Here is a 24,726-nt window from a genome sequence, read left to right as displayed (position 1 = left end):
TGTCAGCCAGGTGCCGCGTGGAGTTCAGACGGCGGTTCCTGTCCATGTCCTGCGGGTTTTAAATGCATACGTGTTGCTCGTGCAGCAGACCCCGGCAGACGGTGGTGTTTGCAGAGCCTCTGAAGTCTGTGGGAGCAGATGATTTGCCCTGGCGTCACTCAGTCGGGCCAGTGACTTGAGGTGGAGACACCAGTGGCAGGGTTACAGCCCTCAGACCTGGCGGGGCCCCCGGGCATCTTGCTCCCTCCAATAAATGCATCCTTCAGAACTCTGGCTGCCGCCCTCCGGCCTGTGGCGTCTGCTTTCCCTGATGTGGCACTCACTAGCCCAGCCAGCCTGAATTTTGAGGAGCTGGTTCCCTGTCGCCTGGTCCTGGCAGTGCCCTCGGGGTCCCTCGTGCAGCTCTGGACTCTTTAAGGTGGACTGGAACCTTGACTTAGAAGCACGTCTGTTTAGTAGCATTTTCTCTCGTGTTCTGGCAGCCAAGCATTTTGGAGAATAAGCCTGGGAACAGCCCCGGATCACAGGCGAGGCTCCTCTTGAATGCAGAGCAGCCCGTGGGTATCGGGGAAGGTGTCCAAGTCGGCGGCACAGCTGCCAGTTACAAGCATCCAGTTGTCCTAGGTGGTGGCCCGGGAGGCGGGTGGTGCGCTGAGTAATCCACCGACTTCCTGCCACCCTCAGCTGGCTCCCCCAGCACGCGGACACACAGCTAGTTTGGATGAGCTGAAGGGACATTGCAGGTCAACGATCCTTCCGGCCAGAAAGAGCCGCTGTTGTCAGGAGGAGGCAGAACTGGCCATTACCTTGTCTTCAGGGCTGCTTGCCCTCATCTCTTCTCCTTACACACATACCATACTCACCTGCTCACAAGCACACCCACCTCTTGCGCAGGTGTTCGTATGCATAGACATGCAGGTGTGTGCTCACAGGTTGATGTACTCCTATATCTGGACACCTCCCAGTGTGCGCGCACACATGAGATATACTTAGGGCTTCACGTGCAGACCTCATGTACTCTGGCTGCCTATGTAGGTACCTACACAAGGCCTGGTTCAGAGGCAGGCTTCAGTATAACTGGGCCAGGGGTAGTCTGGGGGTTCCCAGGGCTCAGATCCTCAGGCTCCATCCCTACTCCCTAACCTTGGCTTTTTAGAATTTGGGCCTACGTGTCTCGTGTGTGTGTCTTGGACTAGAAGGAATGCTAAGTGGTTGGAGCTCCCTAATTGCGCTTATCTTCCGGGGAGGCAGGTCCAGTCTATGTGAGATGACACTGCCCGTTCCAGGACCTTTAGGGACTCAGGAGTTTAATGCCCTGGTGCCCCCACACCATATTGGCTGGTTGCTGGGCAGTGCACTGAGGTGCTGCGTCTGCCTGCAGACATCCCCACCGGCCCTAGTCCTGCCCGCAGGGACTGGCTGGTCGTTTAGCTTCACTCTCCCAAATGAGGGGCCCTCTTTTAGAGGGGACATTCCACTACCTGGAGAGCCAGGAGGTTGACTACAAAAGAGTCTGCCTGAAAGGATCCAGCCTCCTCCAAAAAGGATGGAAAGACAAGGGAGGAGCTGGTGAGATCGAGAGGGCCTAGAGCAGATAGGCACCTAGGTCTGAAGCCCAGCCTTGGGGCTGGCTTGCACCTGATGCCTCTGGACAGGCTTCCCTGGGTCTTAGTCATGTCCCTGCTCGTAGGCCCAAAGGGAAAGTCTACTCCTGTACTTCCGGGCTGGGCTAATTCCGTGGATCAGTGGGGTTCCCAGCAAGAGAAAGCTCCTAAGGTGGCAAAGATATAGCACACACCTCTGTCTGTAGCCAGATAGTGGCTCCACCCTTCTTGCCTCTCCTGTGTACCTGGGAGTCATGATGAGAGGGGTTTAAAGAACCCAGATGTGCCAGGGGCGGGCTCTGGACTCCTTCCTGGCAGCCTACGGGCAAGTCCTGAGTGCCCCCCTCTCCCTCCGCAGTGTCTTAGATGATGAGGGCAGCAACCTGAGGCAGCAGAAGCTGGACCGGCAGGTGAGTGGGGCCGGGGCCACGTGGCCGGACAGTCAGCACTTCCCATTCTGGCCAGAATCTCCAAGGGTGAAGAGGGAGGATTGTCTCCTTTCTGGGAGGTGACCCAAGCTAGTGGGAATGGGGGTGGGGGGTGAGGACAGGCTTTTGCAGAAGAAAGCAAGCTCTCTACCAGCTCAGCATCAGCACTGCCCCAGAAGCCAGGGCTTTTCCGGGCAGGCAGCTGGGTCCCTGTAGTCGGAGCACTGGACGTCTGTGCCGTGGTCCTGCCAAGGCAGCTGCCTGGGCCGACTTCTGCCTCCTTTTCCTGGACCCTGAGTCTCCAGGTGCTGAGGGCATGAAGCCGTGGCCCATAGTGGGCCGTGGACCCCATTGCAACCTCTAGGACTGAGCTGAGTGAGCAGGGCCTTCTCTTTGGTCCCCGTCGGGAGCCTGCCCTCTGGGTGGAAGTGACAGGCTGCCCTCTCAGGGCCCGCCAACTTCTGTGCCTGTCCGGTGCCTCTGTAGCGGGCCCTGCTGGAGCAGAAGCAGAAGAAGAAGCGTCAAGAGCCCCTGATGGTGCAGGCCAATGCGGACGGGCGGCCCCGGAGCCGGCGGGCCCGGCAGTCGGAGGAGCAGGCCCCCCTGGTGGAGTCCTACCTCAGCAGCAGCGGCAGCACCAGCTACCAAGGTACGGCCTGCCCTTGGGGCAGCCTGGGGAGGCCCCGGTGCCCTGGCCTCACACCCTGGCACTGCTTTGGGGCCCCCCGGGGATTTCCTGCTGGCCGGGGCAGGTGAAGGGCTCCTCCATTCCCCATCAGAGAATGCTCGGGCCCAGAACCCCCTCCGAGCCCAGGCAGAGGGCTGCGGGCCCAGGGAGGCTGGGGCCCCTGCATGCGCTCGGGCATCCGGAGGCCTTGGGAGTTGCAGAAGTCACTGCTGTGCAGTTGCTTTGACAGGTGTCTCTTGAGCACCGACTGTGTGCCCGGGGCAGGGCCAGGCCTGCAGAAAGACTGCAGCCCCTCTGCAGAGTGGGTACCACCCAAGTCAGGAGACTGTTTCTGGTCACGCCCCTGTGGGGCACCTGCTCACTCGTGACTGTGCGCAAGTCCCCTCCCCTCTCTGGGCCGATTTTCTCCCTTTGTCAAGTCGAGGAAATCTCTGTTTTGGGGCTTTGCAAACTGAAGCTGCCATGGTGTGTTCCGCGGTCCAGTCAGCTGAACGCTGATCCCCGCCACCGAGACTCCAGGCCGTGGGGGGCTAAGGGGGCTGGGGGGCTTGGGGTGGTGGTGCTGCTGCTCCTGCTCCGGGGCTCTGACCTGAGCACCGCCCACCCCCACCTGCGGCTTTAGCCGCCTCTGCTCTGCCCTCTGCTGGCTCTTGGCGTTAAACACAAGGGCACCATTTCCAGAGGATGATGGGGGAGTTTGACCTGAGTCAGAGCGGTTTACCCCGGCAGGCAGTTTTTCATTGACCATGCTCGTTCATATATTCACTTCTTAAATATTTGTTGAGGGGTCACTTTGTGTCAGGCTCTGGATTAGAGGCTGAGGGTCCTGGGTAAGCACAAAGTGTGGTCTCTGTTCGTTCAGGGACCTGAAGGTCTGGGGGGGGGGGGGGAGTTAAACAGGTAGTCACAGGTGTGCTTTGCAGGAAGAAACCAGGCTCTGTAAGTGAACAGCAGAGAACCTGCTCCCAGACTAGGGCCAGGGAAGGCCTCCCTGAGGAAGTGATGCCTGAGCTGGAATCTGCAGGTCGAGTGGGAGTTTAGTTGGGGCCAGAGGGCCGACGTCAATAGGACAGCCCAGGCAGTGGGACAACTAGAGCAAAGCCCCGGTGGCAGGAGGGAGTACAGTGTGAAGAGCCTGGTGGGGCTGGGGCTTGGAGTACTTGAGAGATGAGGGGTGCGTAGTTAAGGCCAAGTGGAAGGGAGCTGGAGGGGCCAGACTTGCAGGAGAATGTTGGTTTTCATCTTATGAGCAATGAGAAGTCGTTCAAAGACTTGGAGCAGGTGGGAGTTCTGATGTGTGGAAACTTTGGAGGCCACCCAGCTGTGACTCTGTCAGTGTGTGCAGCCCCTTGTAGCCCGGAGTTGGTCTCCTGCTTGGGGGCGGGGGGGGATAGCTGGGCATCCCAGGCTCCCCTGGGCCTGTCCCATGTGGGCCAGCACAGGCTCCCTGGAGTGCTGGCCATACTAGTTCTGGCTCTTCTAGGAGATGCAGCCTTGTCTGTCTTCACCACCGTGAGTGGCCCACATTCTCCCAGGCTTAAACAGTTTGCTGGTCCAGAGTTTTGACTGTAGTGCTTCTAGGTTGATCCTGGTGTGGGCCAGCCTTTTGACTGGATCACACCGGGCTGGGGGAGCCACCTCCTTCCAACCCGGCCTGCCTTGGGCGCCTTTGCCTTGTGGAGATGGGTGGTACAGAGGCCCCTGTAGGGCTTGAGTGGTGGTGGGGCCCTCGGAAATGTGCTGAGAAGTGAGTTCCACTTGGAGTTCTGGTCTCACCTTGGGCCCATGTCTGTCTCTCTTTCTATCTCTCCCTCTCCTTCCTCCCCCCCTTATCTCTCTCCCCTCTCCCTCTCCCTCCTTTGGGCTCTCTCCTGAGCAGTTCAAGAGGCCGACTCGCTTACCAATGCACAGCTGGGAGCTGCCCGCCCAACAGCACCAGCCTCAGCCAAGAGAACCAAGGCAGCAGCGGCAACAGGGGGCCAGGGCGGGGCCTCCAGGAAGGAGAAAAAGGGGAAGCACAAAGGTTGGCTGGCCTCCACTACAGCCCTCCTCAGGAGGCCTGGCTCCCACTGGAGGGTTGGGGGGAGGTTTCCCCTCCAGACTTGGAGGTACAGGATGGAGTGGGAAGCCTCAGTGAAGGCACAGATGGCACCCAGGCCCTCACCCAGCTGCCTCAGGCTTCATGTGGCTCCTGGGGTTCCTGGGCTGGCTCCCCATGGTGCCAGGAAGTGAGGTGCACTTGACTGTATACGGCCCAGGAAGTCCTTCTGCCACCCCACCTGAGCACCCCCCTCCCTCTGGCAGGTCTCCCTGCCTCCCTAACAGCCTGCACCACACGTGTGCGGTTCTCACCGTGGCCATGTGGGTTTTCTTGACTCTGTTCTAGTCCTAAGTCCGCTTGCTGGGCCCCCAGACCAGTCTATTCTCTCTCTTCCTCTCTCTCCAGCAAAGATCCCTAGAGATTAAGGTGGCTCCTGCCACAGGTCCTGTCTGTGTCCCCATCCCTTGGGCATGGGCAGTGACTCCCAGGCCTCTGGGACTTGGTTGGACAGTGCTGTGTCGGGGTTCCTGGGCTTCTGGAGCTCCCTGCAGCATTTGGGGCCTAGCCTAGCCAGGCAGGGCGGCTGCCACCTGTGTGGGCCAGGCCTTCTGTTACGTGGGCACCTTGGGCAGACGGAGATGGGATGAGCGATCTTCCATTTGGGAAGGGGCATGGATGCCGACCCCTGTCTTTTTCAAGAGGCCCCCATATGTTTTGAACGATGTCTGTGAGTTACGGTTTGTGTGTATTTGTCCGTGTGAGAGACGATCAGCGCTGACAACCAGGAGCTGGCCGCGTCTGCGAGCGAGTGGTGGCCTTGGCCGTGGTCGTGATCCATCCTTGTTGGCCGTCTTGTCTCTTTCACCGTGCAGTTGGCTTTGTAGATGGCTGTCTTCTGCCTGGGGATCGAGGCACTGCAACCCTCAGCGACTAATCTGGGGGGACAGCAGAAGAAACGAAGCCCGTGTCCCTTTGTAGCTTATCAATCATTAAGAGGCTGACGGCAGTCATTAGTTTTTTAAAAATGTTTTGCAAATAAAATTTTGCAGAGGATTTCCCCCCCCCCCATCCCTCACCCACTGCAAGGGTGGGTGTCTGGGAGTCCGGGCTCTCCCCCCTCCCCCACCCCACCCCCTCCCCCACGGGACTCAGGAGTGTCCGTGGCCTGCAGGCACCAGCGGGCCAGCAGTACTGGCAGAAGAGAAGTCTGAGGCCCCAGGCCCGGTGCAGATCCTGACTGTGGGCCGGTCGGACCACGCCCAGGACGCGGGGGAGACGGCAGCCGGTGGGGGCGCGCAGCCCAGCGGGCAGGACCTCCGTGCCACGATGCAGAGGAAGGGTGAGCCCCGTGGGGGTTCAGTGACACCCCCAAAGCTCAGTCCCAGATTCTCAGGTGCACCCCTCTTGGGAAACATGGCCCTGGTAGGGGGCACAGTTGGAGACCCGTGAGCAACGGGCGTAGGGGCCCCTGATAAGGCCACATTAGGGAAAGCGTGAACTAGGGAAAGCAACCATTGGGCAGCCCGGCCCTGTCTCGCCGCCTCCGTCTCCTGTTCCCGGGGACGCGCAGGTTTGGAGGCAGAGTTCCTTTTCCTTTAGTTTCTTTGAAAAAGGTCCTCTTACAGAGTGTTTCCCCAACATCTGCTGAGCTCGGGGAGCCAGGCCAGAATGCCAAGGGACAGGGCAGGTCCTCCTGGGAAACCTGCTGCCCAGAGAGTTTCCCCACCATGAGCCCTGCCCCAGGGACCCACCAACACAGGGTGGCAGGGGGAAGCCCAGCAGTACCACAGGTCCCAAGAGGTGAGGTCAGGGCCAGCTTCCTGGAGAAAGGGCCATTGGGGCAGCGTGAGGCTGGGGGCAGCATTCCAGGTGGGGAGACCTGTGGAGCCGAAGGCTGCAGGCAAGCTGGGGAGGAGCCCGTGGGCCATGCACTGCAGGCTGGGCGCGGAGGGAGCTGGCGCCTCCAACTATGGGGAGCATAAGTCCAGTTACGGATTGCACGGCACGGGCCGCCGGAGCCTCTACTAGAAATGAAGCCTCCCAGCGCAGGGTCCGCTCCACTCACGCCTCGCTACCCAGGAGATGGGCACTGACTGCTGCAGAGGAGGGTCTCCTGGGAGGACTGAGCTAAAGCTGGGGAGGGGAGAGGGGGTTACCCCCTAGGGATGGTGACCCACCTCAGCTCATGCATGCCCTTGAGAGAACGTGTCCTTGCATATATTTGGATGTGTGTGTGTGTGTACGCACGTGTGTACATATGGCCGTGTGTGTACGGGTGACTCAGGGCTTCTGAATGGGTATCTGGGCATGTGTGTGTGACCACTTGTCCCTTCCCATTCCTCTGCCTGGCCCAGGTGTCTCTAGCAGCATGAGCTTTGAAGAGGAAGAGGAAGAGGAGGATGAAAATAGCTCCAGCTCCTCCCAGCTAAACAGCAACACCCGCCCCAGCTCGGCTACCAGCAGGAAGTCCACCAGGGTGAGGCACTTCCCTGCCCAGCAGGAGTGTGGACAGCAGGCTTCAGAGGTCCGATCGTCCAGGTTGGAGGGGAATGGGAGTGAAGAAATGGAGAGTTGGCTCTCTCGGCACCGGGCCTAGGTACTCTCAGGAGCTTTTCTGGGTGGGTCCCTCCTGTCCTCCTGTCCTGCCTCCCCTTCTCTTCAGCCTGGCCAGGAGTGGACAGGATGGCCCGGAGAACCTGCTCACGTCCTCCATCTCTGCCCAGGGATTGCTGAGGTGGGGGGAGGGCCAAGGAGCTAGCTAGCTAATGGCTGACCCCAGGGCCAGGATGGCCAGACCCACGCCCCAGGAACCCTGCAAGATGTGTTCCCACCATATCAGGGGGCAGCTTTGGGTCCCAGACCACCAGCTGCAGTTGCTCGGGGTCTCTCCCCTGTAGGAGGCAGCCTCGGCCCCAAGCCCGACAGCCCCAGAACCCTCGGCAGATGTTGAGGTCCAGGATCTCGAGGAGTTTGCACTGAGGCCGGCCCCCCAAGGTATCACCATCAAGTGCCGCATTACGCGGGACAAGAAGGGGATGGACCGGGGGATGTACCCCACCTACTTCTTGCACCTGGACCGCGAGGATGGGAAGAAGGTGAGGTTGGCTTGAGCCTGCGGTTTCACCTAGGCAGGCTTGAGGTGCTGTGGGCTGGAATGTGACTGGAGGCCTCAGGTCCAGCACTGTCCTTTCAGTTCACCAGAGGGACAGAAGTCTCCGTGCCTGGCTAGGGCATACCTTTGTGTTTACTGGGGCATCCTTGTTCGTGTAGCACACATGCATACGCTCAGGAGCTGAAGCAGGGGAGAGGCGTGGGTGGGAGTAGCACCCAGGATGGTACCTGACCAGAGGCTGGGCCTGGAAAAGAGGTCACCTTTGGGAGGCAGCCCGAATCTCTTCAAATGACCTTGCTCCATTCCCCAAGGTGTTCCTCTTGGCGGGAAGGAAGAGAAAGAAGAGTAAAACTTCCAATTACCTCATCTCTGTGGACCCAACAGACTTGTCTCGAGGAGGGGACAGCTACATCGGGAAACTGCGGTACTAGTGCTCCCCCAGGAAGCTGGTCGGGGGGAAGGCAGGGCCACACTCCAGAGAGGGCATGTCTTGTCCCTGAGGGAGATCTAGGTCAGGGTCAGACCCTCTCCTAGAATCCTCTCTGTCCATCAGCTCCAACCATAGGCCCAGGTCTATGCCAGCCTAGAGCACACTTTGAGATGGAGCTCACATACCCTACCGAGCTGCTTCTAGACAAGTAGGACACAGGCCCACCAGGAGGGACAGGTCAGACCTCAGGAAGTCACTGAAGATGTAGGCCACCAGGGAAGAGCTGCCTTGCCCTGTGCCCCACGGTCAGTGCCAGAGGGAAGGGCTGTGAGTGAGCCCTTGAGGGAAGAGAGAGCAAGCTTGGGGTTGAGGGAAGGTTCTGAGTTAGGCCTCGGGGAACAGAGTGCCAGATTTGGGGAGCATAAGTCCAGTTTGGAGGTAAGGATCTAATGCTAGAGATGGGGCTGGATCAACAGTCACAGGCTGGACCCGAGACAGGAGGTCATCTCCACTTTCCATGGGATGGTGAGTGTCCTCTACGGTCTTGCCAGATGCCCTTCTGCTTGCTCGCCTCCCAGGAGGGGAACGCTCCTGTTCCTCCAGGGAAACCCGTGGAACCCAGATTTATCTCCTGGAATTTCCTTCTCTGAACTAAGATGCCCACTGATTCTGTTCAGAGCAAGTCCAGGCCTTCTGCCCATGAAGCACCTTCAGAAATGGAATTCAGTGTGCAGTGGGCTCCCGGTCTGCTCCTGGCCCAACCTAGAATTTTGCAGGCTTCTCTTGGGACAGACTGAGCTGTTCCCTGCCCCAGGGCAGAGGGTGCATGATCCATCTATTGATTGCCTGTCCCTTCAGGTCCAACCTCATGGGCACTAAGTTCACTGTTTATGACAATGGAGTCAATCCTCAGAAGGCATCATCCTCGACTGTGGAAAGTGGAACCTTGCGTCAGGAGTTGGCAGCCGTGTGCTACGTGAGTTGTGCATTCCTGGGTCTCTGGTCTCCCAAGTTAGACATGACACTGAGGACTTGCCCACTCTGTGAGCTGTCCCATCGGTCTTTGTGAGTAGACAGCACTTTACAGAGTTGGGCTGCCCTGTGTTGGAGTGGCCCATGCGTGTCCTCAGAGCTCAGCCCACAGATGACCATCTGCTCCGGGAGCTCCGGGGAACCTGGCTGAGCTCTATGCAGCCCAGACTGGGAGTCTCCAGGAAAGGAAGCAGGAGGCCTGAGTTCTTGTTGGTACATCCTTCTACCCCTCCCTTCAGTGCCTGGGCCCTGCAAGGGCCCTACAAGGCCCTGTGCATAATCATCTCATGGAATTCCTGACCTGAGAGCTCAGTCCTATTTCCTTCTTTCATATAGATGAGGAAGCTGAAGCTCAGAGGTTGGGTCACTTGCCGGTGTCACAGCTAAGTGACCAAACTGGAATGTAAATACAGGGAATTTCTCTACCTTATTTTAAAATGAGAGATCGGTACCCCCATTAACCTGGGCATGGGTACTTCTTAGAGGCCAGTTGGAGAAGCCATAGCTTGTTCTGTGTGAGCCTCTGATGCCACCTGCTGGTCACCTTTGGGAGGCAGCCCGAATCTCTTCAAATGCTTGTTGAGCCCCGAGGCACCGAGGAGAGGGGTAAACAGGAGACATGGATTTATACCCTTATGGGACCTAAACCCCTAGTGAGGGAGACAAGCTAAAAAAAAACAAAAACAAAACATTTATAAGCAAAATAACGTTCCTGATAAACATGAAGAAGAGACCATAAAGCAAGGGTGTGAAATGTTCAGGTGTGTGTGAGCTTTTCGTGCAGATGGCAGGGAGGGCCTCCCTGAGGTAGCACCTGGGTGAAGCCCAGGAGGAGGGGAGAGCCAGCCACGGAGGCATAGTGGGAAACACGGCCAGTGCTGATGGCCTGTGACTGGCATGCCTGGGGAATCTGGGGGGGGGGGGGCGAGGGGGGCAAGTGCCGGGGAGAGGAGAGGGGCTGTACCACAGGAGCCTCACAGTCAAGGTAAGACCTTCAGTTTTTAACCTGAGTGAACAGTGGAGGCAAAAGCTGTGACAGCGGGCCTCCTTGCTGCTTTGTGAACAGACGGGGCCGGGGCAAGGTCAGAAATAAGGAATCCCGGTGATGGCTGTTACTGTGACCTCGGGTGGAGAGGTGCTGGTAAAAAAGTGGTCACATTCGAGAGAGTCTGAAGGTAGAGTTGACATCATCTTCTGCTGGGTCAGAAGTGGGTTGTGAGAACGACTCAAATACATCACCTGAGCACACAGAAGAACTGAGCTGTCAACTGAAGCCAGGGAGACTAAGAGGAGCTTAGAGATTCGGGAGCTCGGTTCCAGACAAGTAAACTTTAGAGATGCCGGTTAGACGTTCAGGTGGCAGTGGTACAGACTAGCCCATCAGCTTTAGTCCCTTCCACCTGGTAGGTAAGTAGAGTCCCTGGTAGGTAAGTAGGGGCACCACTGTTGCATTCTCTATTTCCCAGGAGACAAACGTCTTGGGCTTCAAGGGGCCGCGGAAGATGAGCGTGATTGTCCCAGGCATGAACATGGTTCACGAGAGAGTCTCTATCCGGCCCCGAAACGTGAGTCTCCCCCCACCCCGCCTGCTGCCGCCCCGGCATCTGGGTGCACGTCTGGGAGCAGAACTGAGCTGCTGGGGGTGGGGCGGGGGCACATGGCATAAGAGCCCGAGCTCTAGGTGGAGGTCTAGGGAAACTAGGCATCCTACCGCGGGTGGTGGTGCTGCCCCGGCTTGGGGCCGGACCTGACTGCGGCAACGCTGCCTTCCCAGGAGCATGAGACGCTGCTGGCCCGCTGGCAGAACAAGAACACAGAGAGCATCATCGAGCTGCAGAACAAGACCCCGGTCTGGAACGACGACACGCAGTCCTATGTACTCAACTTCCACGGGCGCGTCACGCAGGCCTCCGTGAAGAACTTCCAGATCATCCACGGCAATGACCGTGAGTGCTTCTGCCCTTACTCCTTACGGTCCCCGTGACACCCAGGGCCTTTAGCTCAGGGGTCAGGTCACCCAGCCCTGCCTTTATAGGCCAAGCTCAAGGACGTGGGTTATACGGCTTCCATCGCAGGTCAAGGACTCTGACCCTGGGATGGTGGGGGGCCCCTGGAAGAACCTTCCTTAGAGCCCTGACCCTGGATTCCGTGGACTCAGCAGAGTCTCAGGTGTGGGAATACCCTCTGAACGGACTTTCTCTCTTCTCTGTCTCCTGGTATTCCTGTGCCTCTTGTTCTCCTTTGTGTTCTCCCTCTTTCCCACCACTTCTCCCACTTGTTTGACCTCCTTTGGGCATCTCTGCTCCTCACCTTCGCTTCCCACTTGTGATTTGAGTGTGTGTGTCCCTCCTCCCCTGCACCATCCCTGCTCTGTCCTGTGTGTGTGTGTGTGTGCATGCCCGTGCCTGGCTGCAGCGGACTACATCGTGATGCAGTTTGGCCGTGTAGCAGAGGACGTGTTCACCATGGATTACAACTACCCACTGTGTGCGCTGCAGGCCTTTGCCATCGCCCTGTCCAGCTTTGACAGCAAGCTGGCCTGCGAGTAGAGGGCTCCTTGGGCCCTTTGGGGTTGCCCAGCCTGGAGTGGAGCTGCCTGCCTGCAGAGACAGCCCTGCCTACCCTCTCTGTACATAGGCCTCCTGCCAGATGAACCTTCGGCTCTCGGTGGCTCCCTGGCCAAGGGAGATCTGGCTCCTCTGCTTCCACTGCTGGGACAGAGGACGAGCTGGGGGAGGTGTGTGTGTGAAGGGACCAGAGTGCATTCTTCCCATGCCCCAAGGTCCGCACACACATCCCCACTCTTGAGTTAGTATCTTGCTGCGATCATGTTTGCCAAGCTGGGCAGCCTTTACACTGGGAAGGTGGGAAGTATAGAGGGAGAGGAAGCACAATGCGGGGCTGCTGTGGCCCAGCCATCTGCTCAGCCTAGGGGTCCGGGACGGTAGGACCCCCACAGTGCAGGGCACGGTGCGCATGTGTGTGTTGGGTACATCAATTTTACGTAGAAGGGCTAGGATTAGCTAGCAGATCCTTTGCTAACTACAGAAAGTCTTCTGATTTCAGAAGGCCTCAGCCAGGCTAGGAGAAGTTATGGGGGTTTGGGAAAGGTAGATGAGTGGCAAGACCTTGTCAGGACCGTGGGGGCCTGGCTCTGGCTATGGGAATTGGTCGGCAGCCGAGGGTTCCCACCCATTTGATTCTCTAGGTTTTCTCTGCACAGAGGCAGTTGAAGCCAGAGGTTTTAGAGGACAGGCCCCGCAGGACACAGGCTCAGCATGCGGAACAGGCTCCTGGAACAGGTCTCCTGGACCAGGGCTATGTCAGGAGTCCTGTCAGCTGCCTGAGGAGCTTTCTGCTGAGCGACTCCCACACAGTGCCCGAGTCACCAGCCTCAGAGTGCACCAGGTAGGCGTGTCTGGGCCTCTAGCTGGTAGAGCACCATCCCTAGGACGTAGCATGCTCCAGGAAGAAGTTCTAGCTCCTGGTGCTTCAGCACCCAGGGTGGTCAGCCTGGGTCGTGGCTGCTGAGGATTTGTATATGTGGTTCTTCCAAGGTGGCAATGGGGCAGGGTAAAGAAGAGCAGGGAATATTTTAGAAAGGAGAGGTGGCAGGAGCCTCATAGTCCAGTGTGTCCTGTTAGGTGAAGCACATTGAGAAAACTGGGACTTGCACCATGTCACGTCACTGGTCAGTGGCAGAGTTCAGAACTTCTGCTCCCTCAATTTCTTTGTTCCTCCTCTCCCCCTGGGAAACTACTCTCTGGTTCTCTGGCCTTCATGGGACCTGGTCTGCATGCCCTCCCCCTTTTGCCTGATGACAGAGACTTAGAAATGTTGGAGCTGATGTAGGAAATTGAAACCATTTCGGTGGGAAATGAGGTAGTTCCCTACTGAAAGCTTCTTGAGCATGTTTGCTCAGAACTGCTCTGGGTGTGGCTTCTCCTCAAGGGCCGGCCTTCCCAAGGCTGTGGTCCCTTTCTCTATTTGGGTGTGATGGGTGAGGTGTTAAGTGTTCCAGGGCTGGGCCTGACCTCTCCCGTCCATCCTCTTCCTTGGGTGGCACCCTCTACCCCAAAGATGTAGGAACGCTAAGCCCTGGCTGGTCTGTCACTTACCCTGGCAGAGGCTCCTTGCCCAGACAGAGGTCAGAGATCAGTGGGAGGCAAGCAGTTGTTCCTCCTTTCAGAGGAGATATACTTGGAAAGGCTGTGTGGAGACTTTTTCAAGTCTACCTTAAACATTCTGTTGAGGCTCTGTATTGAGGTGGAGTTGTTTTGATCTAAGTAGAAGTAGTGTGTTCTCATTTCCTTATAATTGAAGATTTGCTGTGTTGAGTGCTTAAAGCAAGGATCTTTAGGATCTGTGGAGAGGCCCCTCCACTGGTCTAGACTCTGGACCACTCTTGGGGTCATCTGAGGGCTCTAGACTTTCTTATGCTGGGGCCAGTCCACTTCCCGGCGAGTGTGCCATCCTCCTCACAGCCCTAGGCTGGCTTGCTCTCTCTTCTGACTGGGAAGAGACCTGAAGTTTTAGGATGATGGAAAGTAGATGTCTAAAGTCTGGGTCTATAATTTTAAAGTGGGACAGGCTGATTTTAGAGTGTAGTGACAGGGAGGTAATCCTGGGGCAGCATGGAAAAGGTAGAAGCACAATGGCAAACTTTTGGACCCTGCCCTCTGTCAAGTACGCAGGAGAGCAGGGCAGTTGGATAGCTTGGTGGGGTCAGGAACATGGGTTGAGCTTCCCGGCCTGGCTATGGGGAAGGCAGCTCAGCAGCAAAACTCTGTTGGGCACTGAGTGACAGGCAAGAGCAGTTGAGTCACCTGCTCGAGACCCATCTTCACAAGGTCTGTTCTTCAGACCCCCTTCCTGGTGATGCTGGTTTTGCCTGACCACTGGCCTCCTAGCCATGGGCCCAAAGACTCAAAAAGCTGCCAGGGCCCCTGGAGACCACCTGGGCTCAGCCTCTCCCTGGGAAGAGCTCTTACCCTTCATACCTTCTACTCAGATGCTCCTTGAGTGGGCAGGGGACTGGATGATGGGATGAGTAAGCCCTAATGGTGGCGGGCAGCTGGGGCCTGGGCAGCTCCTCTGTCACTGCCCCCCGGGGCCACACTCCAAAACTCCACACCCTCTTTGCCCAAACGGCTCTTCTGTAGAGCAGTGATGTTCACTTCCCCACTCTTCTCCAATTCTAGCTTTTCTTTCCTTCTGGCTCCAAGGTGCTCTGTGTCTGTCTGTGTGTCTATGTGTCTGTGTGTACTTGGGGAAAAGGGCAATCTGCAAATCACCAACTGAGGTTTCTTATTACGATCTTATTTCTAAGGATGAGTAGGAAAGGAATAAGGATGTTATGATCACCTGTGGATTTTGTTCATTTCATGCTCTTTGATCAGAAAGTAAACGTGGGAAAGTACCAGTTCTTTCTCCCAAGGATTCTGATTAGGAGGATACCATCCAAGAAATTTTAGTTTTTCAGTTTCATTTTGCATTACCTGAAGAAATTGGTGTGTTACACATGCATGCTTTTGGATGGATTTGAACATACTCTAGTGAATGTGCCTTAAAAATCACAACACTAGTTCAGAAGGAGCAGTTAAAGGTCCAGAATCCTGCTGGAGACAGGTGTGAGAAACCAGAGAATGTGAAAATCACTAGCTGAAGAGAACCTTTGGAGCCTGTATCCTTCAGTAACAAAAAGGGCAACAGCACTACAGAAGCAGAAGCTTGTCTGGAAATGGAGCATTTACCTCTAAGTAAGTCTGCATTTAGAGGCCGTTCTAAATTTAATAAGCAATGGTGAGGATTTCAAACCTAGTAAGTGCACGCTTTCCTCACAGCGGGGTCTGCAGTGAGCGGAGATGCCGGGCTGGCCAGGGCCATGGCTGTTACGCAAGCACAAATTCTGTCTCCTAGCTGGAGTCCCTAGTTTTCCCTTACTGCAGTAACACTGGCCTTCCACCTCCCTAGGATTCTTTGCCCCAGCTGAGACCTCAGGATGCCAGGTGGCCCTCAGAGCACACTTTTCCAGATAGCTGACTGAGTGCTGTGTTGTGGTGCCCAGTACTGAAACGTAGCCACCCCCAGGAACAGGCTGAGGGATGGGCTCTTGTTTGAGTGTATTGGTTACCTGTCTGTCTGTACCTCCAGTTTGCAATTCTGTCATCTCAGGATATGGGGGGAGAGGCATAGCAGAAGTGTTGGGATAGATATAACTTTCTGACCAAGTTGAGAGGCAAGTTGTCTTATAGAGAGCACTATTGCACTTAGTAGCTATGTGATTCTGAGCAAACCACATGATTTTTCTAGGTTTTTTTCATCTACAAACTTGAGGAGGTGGGGCTGTCAAAACTTTCAGTAAGAATCAGGGTGAATGAAAATTGATCCTTGCTTTCATCACTATCTTTTCTGGCTCATCACTGTGCCTTTTTTTCTTTCCTAAGAAACACATCACATCTCTTTCTTCTGTCCTCCTGCCCCTTTCCCTATTAAGGTCCAGGCAGATTAGGCCAAGATCCAGAGTTTCCTGGAGTGTAATTTCGAGTTGCTTAGAAAGGGAAGCCTGACTCTGGCCTCTTTAATCCTGCAGAGTTTCAAAGGGGACTTGGTCAGGGTGGGCGGCACTTCTCTTGCTGGGAGCATCCATTTAGCCAGTTTTCCTAACGCCTAGAATGTGTATGTCCATTTGCACAAGATTGTCTTTTCCTATTCTGGAGTGGTCAGACATTTTATTTTTGTTCAAAATTATCTGGAGTTTTAGACAAACTTGCAAAACTGTGCTTTTATTAAGTGACTTTTTGAATAAACTCTTTGGTATTCTTGAGCAAATGTATTTATTTACTGGTATGTGCAATGACAAAATTGGTATTTTCCCATGTTGACATTATGTATGTTGTAGAACTTAGTGTTTGTCTAAGTACAGACCATATAGCAACAAATTAAACTTGAACTGTTTCAACACTGCTGTGCACTTTTTTTTTTCTCCTACAAAAAACATTTCTTACCTATAAGTTTTTCCTATACCATTCATTCCGTCTGTCCTAAGAGCCTGCAAGGGGCGGGGGGGTGGGGGGGTGTGATTGGAAGGGTTGACAGCTTTAGAAGCACTATCACGTGGGCTGAAGCTGTCCTCCCTCTGGCCACATACCAGGCTGAGACGGGCTGAAGAATAGTTAAGGATAGAAGATACTTAGGAACTAAACCACGCATTCCTGCAGAGGGCTTCTCTAACCGAAGTATGCCTGGGGGGTGGGGACTGGTTCTTAGGAACAAAAGTAAGCAGAGTTGTTTTTTTTTACCCTCAATTTGGAGGTTTTATGTGGCCAAGATCCTGCCATTACCATGGCCCAAGTCCTTGGCTCTGCCTCTGTGGGAAACCATATGCAAGTTCTTATCAGAGATTTTTGTTGGGTTAGTGGCCAGGTTAAAGACAAATCTTTTAAATAGTCATAGCCAGGGTGACCATATATCCAAGGCAGTCCTGGTTTATACCTATTGTCCTGGCATAATTATAATTAAAGTTCTAACCTTTTCTCAAGGTGTCTTAGTTTGGACCATGGGTTATTTGATCACCTAAACCATAGAAAGTAGAGAGTGGTTTTCATAGACCACTTCTTCTAACAGTTAAAAATACCTCCATTCTTCAACATGCCTTCCTTCCTGGGCCTAGTTTGTGGGGTTTCTTTTCTTTTCTCTAAGATTTATTCATGAGAGACAGCGAGAGAGAGGATCAGAGAAGCAAGCTCCATACAGGGAGCCCAACTCGGAACTCAATTCCGAGTCTCCAGGATCAGCCCCTGAGCTAAAGGTGGTGCTAAACCGCTGAGCCACCGGGCTGCCCCTGGGCCTAGTTTTTTAGAGCATGTGCACCGCTAGTCCTGGAGTTCACAAGGCACTTTCCTTATGCTCCTATTATGACCAGGAAAGAGGCTCTCCTGACTGGTTCACCCACCTGACCAAGCATGGTTCCAGGAAAGGACCATGGACAGGAAAATAAGGTGAGGCCCTTAGTTCCAAGGCTATTTATCCCAAGAACTAGGACAGAGCACTGTGCACGGTGCTCAAAGATCACTGAGGACCTAGTACCTGATCAGGCTCACAGTTCAGACCATTTTTGAGAAGAAAGACATTAAGAAAAGAGCACACATGACAACAAAAGCCAGTCCTATGATTTTGGTCATCCCAGGTTGTATATACATATAATTGTTCTCTCTGAAGGACAAAATAATTTTGGAAAATCCAAAAAGTACTAATCTAAATGACTGATGAATACATCAGTCATTTCTGAAATAGAAATATGCTAATATATCCCTGCTGTATAAGCCAGCCAAAAGCTTGGGCAGTGAGAGCCATCCAGAGCTCTTAGTACTTCTGGAAGGACCTAGTTCCATAAGCCTAGTTCTCCCAAAGATCAACATTCAAAATAAAGACTTGGTTATACAACACCTTATGTACCAGCCTCATAAAAATACCTGAACATCCATATACTTTTCACACTTGTCACTGTTTCATCCAATACCACCTTTTCTGCCAAGAATGACCATTCTGTTCCTCAGCCACCTGGAGAAGTTCTTAGCATGCCTGAAGATCCAGCTCCCCAGGAAAGCTTCTTGGAAGTACTTTGGCAAAAATGATCTTTGTGTTCTTGTAGATCTGGGTCCAAATCTCAATTACAATGTAAAACTTTGTACAATAAGAGTAAATTAGCTAACAGTGAGTAGTTACCACGTAGGAGGGTAGGAGGGCAAATGCTGTTTTACTGGCACTGATGATTCACATTCATTCCTCCTACCCACCGTGTGAGAGCTGGACTTCTACTCTCCTGCATCAGATGGGAGAAAGCCAAGGCTCAGCACAGGTAAGGAGCCGACAAGAGTCTACAGATAGAAAAGGCAGGGATGGAATCCTGACCAACATTTCTCTGCCTGCAAAATTCACAATCTCAAGCCCTTTGATAGTTAATTCTTCATTTAAACAAATTGGACAAAGCTTCCACACTAAACTTTTGTTTCTTAAAAGTAGGAATTGAGCCTGTGTTCCTACCACCTAGCTCTGGACAGTGCCTGCAAAATGAATAATGCATAAGTTAGAAACAAACACACATCTCTAATAAGGAACCATACATACTAAGGCAAAAAAAGGAACGAGGGACCCAGGACTCCTTACAAATCAACCGCTTACAGTGAATGAAGGGGAAATAACAGGGAAAACAATTTATCGAAACAGTAAAGAGCACCTACATTATTTTTTTACCTTGGGCATTACATTACATCTAGATCATTTCCAGTACATTTTAAGCTGTACTCTAAAATGAATCAAAGGTTCTACACACGGATGCAATATACTTCTACAGACTCAATCTTCAATGACTTTTCTCTGTAACAAGAAATGTTAATTTTATTAATAAGAAATGACTACTAGTCACTGATGTGTTATCTTAATATGATCCCGTACCTTCTGACAGCAGTCTCTATGCTTATGTGTGGGATTTAAACTTTTCCTGGCATCTCAGTCGACCAGGAACAATGGAATTCCAAAAGCCCTTATCTACCTTTACATCATTTCTTAGTTTTCAAGTTTTCCACATTTCATGACTAGGGATGATCTTGGAAATGTGTCCTCTTTAAATTCTCAGGTCTTACATGTAAACTGAATTCACTCATCCTTACTCGACAGGATATATGGGTGCCATCTTATCTCAAGAAGACACATGACAGGTGGCACCTTACAGATGAGGCCTTTAGTTTGGTCAAAATCCTCCCAGTCTTAACCTAACTCCTGCTTCCCTCCAGCTTTCTCAAAAGACCCAGTTACCTGAATATAGAATAGTCTCTTCCCCTGGGAACTGCTATATTGGTTCTCTGCAACAGACATACACTGCAACTTTCCTTGCAGGCTGGTGCTTTGTCTATAAGCTCAGTCCTCCTCATTTCTGTTTCAATTCATGTGGTAAGAATAGATTTCCCAGAGGGCACAACATTTAGAAATTGCTTCTAGGCAAGGCTTGTGATTAAGTACATGGATTCTCTCCCTAGCTCTGACCCTCTGGCCTGAGGGTCTCACGGAGGAGCACCACCCTTACACAGGCTTTCATGTAGCCTTAACAGCCTCCAGCACTGGCTCTGCAGGGCAAGGACTGTGTCTATTTAAAGCTCCCTCTGGCCACTGAAGGCCAGAGGTACAAAGGTGCTTCTGGGCTGACAGTTCTGTGAAACAGAACAGGGATAAAGGAAGCTAGAGATCCAGCAATACCAGAGTAACAGTCTCCCAACAGGTCTCTGGACACATTCCCTGGTGATCGGGGCAGCAACAGTGCTCCTAAAAAGGCCCTCACTGAGAAGGGGCTTCAGTTCACACAGCGGAGGCTTACCCTGCCTCTGGCCCCATCATACCCACTAACAAAATGTTCTCTTGAATCAGGGGACCACTACCCTGCTCAAGGCCTGCAGAGTAAGGCATCTCGGACTCTGAAACCTTCACTTTTGCAACGTTAAGTCCTCATGATGTATAAACTGATGTTTGTTCACAGGTAAACCATCTGCTACTCCTGGCATGAAGAGTCAGACCTCTGCCCCTGAGTGTACAATAGCTCAAACATATTTACTCAGTGGATCAACTCTGGTGGAGGGAAAGCATGAAGAGACAGTGAAGCTGTACTGTATTCATACTAATTGCTATGGTGTTTTACAAGGTGACAGGTGTGTGAGCACCAGGAAGGATATATGATATCCATGGTAGTGGCCTGATTAGCTAAGATACTTAAACACAGAATGAAGTTCAGGGCACAGGGCCAAGGATGAAATCAGAGGAGAGAGAGGTCACCTTGGGACTAGAGTAATGGATACTTCCCCAAACCAGTAGTTTTCAACTCAAAACCCTGGGGGTTCCGCTTCCTCAAGGTGGCACCTGTATGTGCTTTATCAGGGCTGATGCCTAGGCCTTCATCTCTGAAGTCTTGGGCCCATACTTCCTTGGTGATTTCCTCTTGCTCAGTGTAAGTGTCTGCACTGAATCCAGCATTCTCTGCCAAGACTGCGGGATCCTCTTCTTCATTAGAACAGCAGGAACAGGTTTCTGGCTTTGGGTCACATGAGGTAAGAGAATTCTCCTCATGGGCTCTGGGGTCAGTGGGTATTTCCCAACCCAAATGGTCTGATTCTTCACCTTCTAGGACTCCCATTCTTTCCGCTATTTCTTCAGCAGAGGGCTCCCTGGGGTCAGGGTAATCCACCAGGATTGTTTCTTGCCTACGCTTGATGCAATCTGAAAGGTCATAAATTGGATAAGTCTCTTCAGGGTAACCTAGAGAAAAAAGTAGCACAAATTTTTACAAAGAACATCTCTTCAACAAAAAGTATCAGGCTGTAAGAGGCTTCTCAGGCAGCAGCTATCCTATCCCAACAAATCTAGCTAAGAAACCTCTAAGATGACTCTAGCAGTTCTACAGTTTTACTTGAGTAAATCCTTAGTGCTCTGGAACACTATCCCAGTGTTTTCTGAAATACAACAGCTCAGAAGAAAATTCCTTCTTAAGTGCAGGTTGGTTAGGGCAGAAGAGACATCTCACCCCTCTGGCTTCTGCAGTAGTGATGAAGATTAAGCAAGCAACATGAGTCTTCAGTTAAAAAAAAAAAAAGTACTGAACACCAGATGGAGAGAGCATAGCTCAAGGCTAATGTTTATAATTTCTATTTGGATCCATTTCCAAATCTTCCTGGGGCAGGGAGAAGACGACGACTAAGCTCTTTGAAAAGAAATACCATGAAGGCTTCTACTAATCGAAACAACTGAAATGGCTCGCAAGTGTCAGAAAGAGCGAGCACACTTCAGCAAGACCTGCCCAAGGTCCCGAAGGACAAGCCCCATGCTTCCATAAGACAGAATTCCCATTGTTGGCTTCTTAGTCTTCACAAAATGGGACAAAAGACGACAACAAACCGGTAAACAAAATGAGTAATACTGGTGCTGAATCCCAGCTATGATAATGAGGAAAGACGAAATGTTGCCAAATTAAAGAATGAAATGAAATAAATCTGTGTCAGCCAAGCTACGCTGGAGCAGCAGATGGGCCTCGCTGGAGCTCATATGCCAGTGCTGGCAACAGCAGCTATGCATCCTACACAATGTAAAAGGCAGGAGAATTTAAAATCCATTTGCGCATTATGATAATTGGCAAGTTCAACCCTAATGCAAACTACTCTTTGCCTGCAAATTCTGAAAAGCAGAAGTCTTTTTTGATGCAGTGTAGTGTGTGTGGAGAGACATATTTTAACAACATTTACAGTTTTTTTTTTCTGATTATAAAAGTCATACAGACTCATTGTAAAAAAAATTTTTAAAAACAAAGTTTTAAAAAGAAAACACAAGTCACCCAGAATCCCATCACTGATAACAATTTGTCATGTTACTTCTGGCCTTTTTATCATATATAAACATACTATGCATAAAATGTTATACCCTGATTTTTTTCATTCAGCTTCTATCACGAGCATTTCTCCATACCATTAGGCATTTTAAAATTGGCTGCAAAATATCCCATCATACGGCTACATAACTCACATGACTGGCCATGCTTCTTATATAAAACATGTAGATTGTCTCCAATTTCCCCTTATTCTAAATAACATGGAAGTTAAGATCTCTGAATATACATCTATGTTCATTTCCCTATTTCTTTAAGATATACCACTAGAAATGTAAGAACCAATGGGACCAGACCTTTTCAAAGCCTGTTTTCACACTCCACCAAATTACTTTCCAGAAAAATGTATACTTTTAGTCCTACCAGTGATGTAAAAAACTGTCCATCTTATCACACCCTCATCATCACTGCCAGTAGCATGTGAAGAATCTCGCTGAGTCAGTCTCAGTTCACTTGCTTATTAACTCACTGTGGACAGAATGCTAGGTAAAACAGAGCTTAGCCACCCAAGGCCCTCACAGCCTCCGTGGTCTCCAGCAGGGGCTGGAGAAGCTTACTTGCTGGACTTGCTGCAAAATGGACTGAATACTTAAGAGAAGTCCATTTTCTGACATGTTCCTGCCTTCTCCCCACACCAAGGACAAAGCTTACCTTTGAAGTCCCATGGCTATCTGCTTTGACTTAAGAGGGGAAGATCTGCTGAAGAAAACCAGTGACTCACAAATGGGCTGCTGAGGTATCCCATTTTCAGCCAACATCACTGGTTATTCAAGAACTTCATTAAAAATATGAGCAAGCTACAAAACTCATTGATCCTATGAAGAAGTCAGCAAGGGAACCAAACTAAGCAAACTATGTAAACAGCCCCTAAAAAAAAAAAGTCAATGTTGGAAACAGGAATTAATATCAATCAACTTGTAATTGATATTCCCAGCAATCAAAATACTACCAATACTGATAAAACCCAACCAGGCTTCAATATAAAAAGGGGAGCAAATAGAAAATGAGAGTTATTAGAAATAGAAAATCTTTAAACTTGAGAAAGGGAGAAAATAGATTAAAATGAGCATGGATTGCTAAAAGCCAAATTAGTATATTAGAAATCCAACTACAGAAATTCTTTTTAAAAAAAATAAGAAATAAATAAAAATTAAAATTAAAAAAAAATTCTTTTAAGACAGAGGTAAAAATGACAAAGAAATGGAAATTGTGAGAAAAAAATAGACTATACTGAAAACTGTTCCAGGAGGGATCCCTGGGTGGCGCAGCGGTTTAGCACCTGCCTTTGGCCCAGGGCGTGATCCTAGAGACCCGGGATCGAATCCCACATCGGGCTCCCGGTGCGTGGAGCCTGCTTCTCCCTTTCCTGTGTCTCTGCCTCTCTCTCTCTCTCTCTCTCTGTGACTATCATAAAAAAATAAAAATTAAAATTAAAATTAAAAATAAATAAATAAATAAATAAAAACCACTGTTCCAGGATATCCAATCTCAGAGTTACCGGAATTCCAGAATGAGGGCATAGTGGGTTAAATGGAAGCAATAACCAAAAAAAAAAATAGAAAAGATCCTTTAGCTGAAGAAAAACTCGTCTTCACATGGAAAAGACTCACTAAATGCTAGGCAAAAATACTATGAAAAATCCACACACTCATACACACTCAGATATAGGCCAATGAACTTGCCCAAATTCAAATGTTTAAGTATTAAAAGATTATAAGTTTCCAGCCAGAAAACAAATTAGCTGACTAAAAGCAGATTGCCTATTGAGAAAAAGAATCAGACTGCTAAGATTTCTCATTTTCAACATTAAATGAAAGATAATATAGCAATGTTTTCAGACTTATAAAAAAATTGCATGATCAAATAATTATTTGTATAAAAGTGAAAAACGGTATGTGTAGATATCCAAGTACTCAAAGTACACCAATCTATAAGGGGTTACATGAGAGGGTAGGAAGTGGAGGTACTTAAGAACACTGACAAATACAAAAAAATAAAATAATTTGAGAAAAAACATACCATATGTGAGAAAGTGGTGAACAATGAAGAATTACCAATGTAAACTAATTATTGATAATGTGATTAGAACTTTGATGCCACTGTTGAATACTTAAAATAGGCTATATAAAATTCTATATAATTTCAACAACCTTAAGAGTCAGACAGAAAATAAATGTGATGAAGATTTTACCTTATTTGGGAATAAGGTTATATAAAAAGATTTGCAATCTGGAGGAGAAAAATTCCAAATTTCCATTTCTTTGATTACTAAGAGAGACTGAAAGACTTTTTAATGTTTTACAGTAGGGTGCATTTTTTTTTTCTTTTCTGTACTGCTTACAAAGGAGGAGATCAGTTTATAAAGTATAGAACTCCTTATATACTAAAGATACCAACTTTTCAGTCATTTGTCACATATATTTTTTTCTAGTTTAGTGTTGGCTTTAAATTGTATGGTATTTTCTAGTCTATAGAAAGTAAAGGTTTTATATATTCAGGCTACATTATCCTTTCCCTTAAAATTTTCTTCATTGCTTTTAAAAAATGTAATTGTAGATTCACCTATAGTTGTAAAAAAAAAAAAAATCCTGCATGCCCTTTACCCAGTTAATATCTTTCTAAACTATATGACAGAACCACAACTAGGACATTAATATTGATAGTTAATACACAGAACATAGCTATCACCACCACCAGGATCCTGTATGCTCTTTCACTGCCACACCTACTCTGGCCTACCCTTATTTCCTCCTTAAACCTTTGGCAACTACCAGTCTGTTCTCCATCTCTATTTTGCCATTTCAAGAATGTTATATAATTGTGCAGTATGGAACCTTTTGGAATTAGACTTTTTCACTCAGTATAAGTATCTGGAAATTCATCCAGGTTGTTGCGTGTATCCATAATTTCTTCTTATTGCTGAGTAACCGTTCACCTGTTATAGGATGTTTGGGTTGTTTGCAGTTT

General features: G+C 50.6%; 2 protein-coding genes across 12 annotated transcripts in view; one reads left to right on the top strand and one right to left on the bottom strand.

Annotated features, from left to right (window-relative positions):
- Nucleotides 1-16,298, top strand: part of TUB (TUB bipartite transcription factor) — an 85,465-nt gene extending 69,167 nt beyond the window's left edge. For 4 of the 8 annotated variants that reach the window (XM_041730193.1, XM_041730194.1, XM_041730191.1 and 1 more), the window contains 11 exons: nt 1,963-2,014; nt 2,519-2,681; nt 4,600-4,743; nt 5,933-6,100; nt 7,116-7,237; nt 7,659-7,856; nt 8,185-8,297; nt 9,162-9,279; nt 10,802-10,900; nt 11,110-11,281; nt 11,751-16,298. In XM_041730193.1, the coding sequence (XP_041586127.1) occupies nt 1,963-2,014; nt 2,519-2,681; nt 4,600-4,743; nt 5,933-6,100; nt 7,116-7,237; nt 7,659-7,856; nt 8,185-8,297; nt 9,162-9,279; nt 10,802-10,900; nt 11,110-11,281; nt 11,751-11,884 (1,483 nt within the window). In that variant the 3' untranslated portion in view covers nt 11,885-16,298. The remainder of the gene's footprint in view (nt 1-1,962; nt 2,015-2,518; nt 2,682-4,599; nt 4,744-5,932; nt 6,101-7,115; nt 7,238-7,658; nt 7,857-8,184; nt 8,298-9,161; nt 9,280-10,801; nt 10,901-11,109; nt 11,282-11,750) is intronic. The other 4 variants (XM_041730192.1, XM_041730197.1, XM_041730196.1 and 1 more) reach the window with 3 other exon arrangements.
- RIC3 (RIC3 acetylcholine receptor chaperone) overlaps nt 16,155-24,726 on the bottom strand; it is a 52,167-nt gene continuing 43,595 nt past the window's right edge. For 3 of the 4 annotated variants that reach the window (XM_041730203.1, XM_041730200.1, XM_041730202.1), the window contains one exon: nt 16,155-20,639. In XM_041730203.1, coding sequence (XP_041586137.1) covers nt 20,167-20,639 — 473 coding nt within the window. In that variant the 3' untranslated portion in view covers nt 16,155-20,166. The remainder of the gene's footprint in view (nt 20,640-24,726) is intronic. The other variant, XM_041730201.1, reaches the window with a different exon arrangement.

Source organism: Vulpes lagopus, chromosome 15 (genome assembly GCF_018345385.1).
Source record: "Vulpes lagopus strain Blue_001 chromosome 15, ASM1834538v1, whole genome shotgun sequence".
Classification (NCBI taxonomy): domain Eukaryota; kingdom Metazoa; phylum Chordata; class Mammalia; order Carnivora; family Canidae; genus Vulpes; species Vulpes lagopus.
This window is presented reverse-complemented; position numbering and strand designations above follow the sequence as displayed.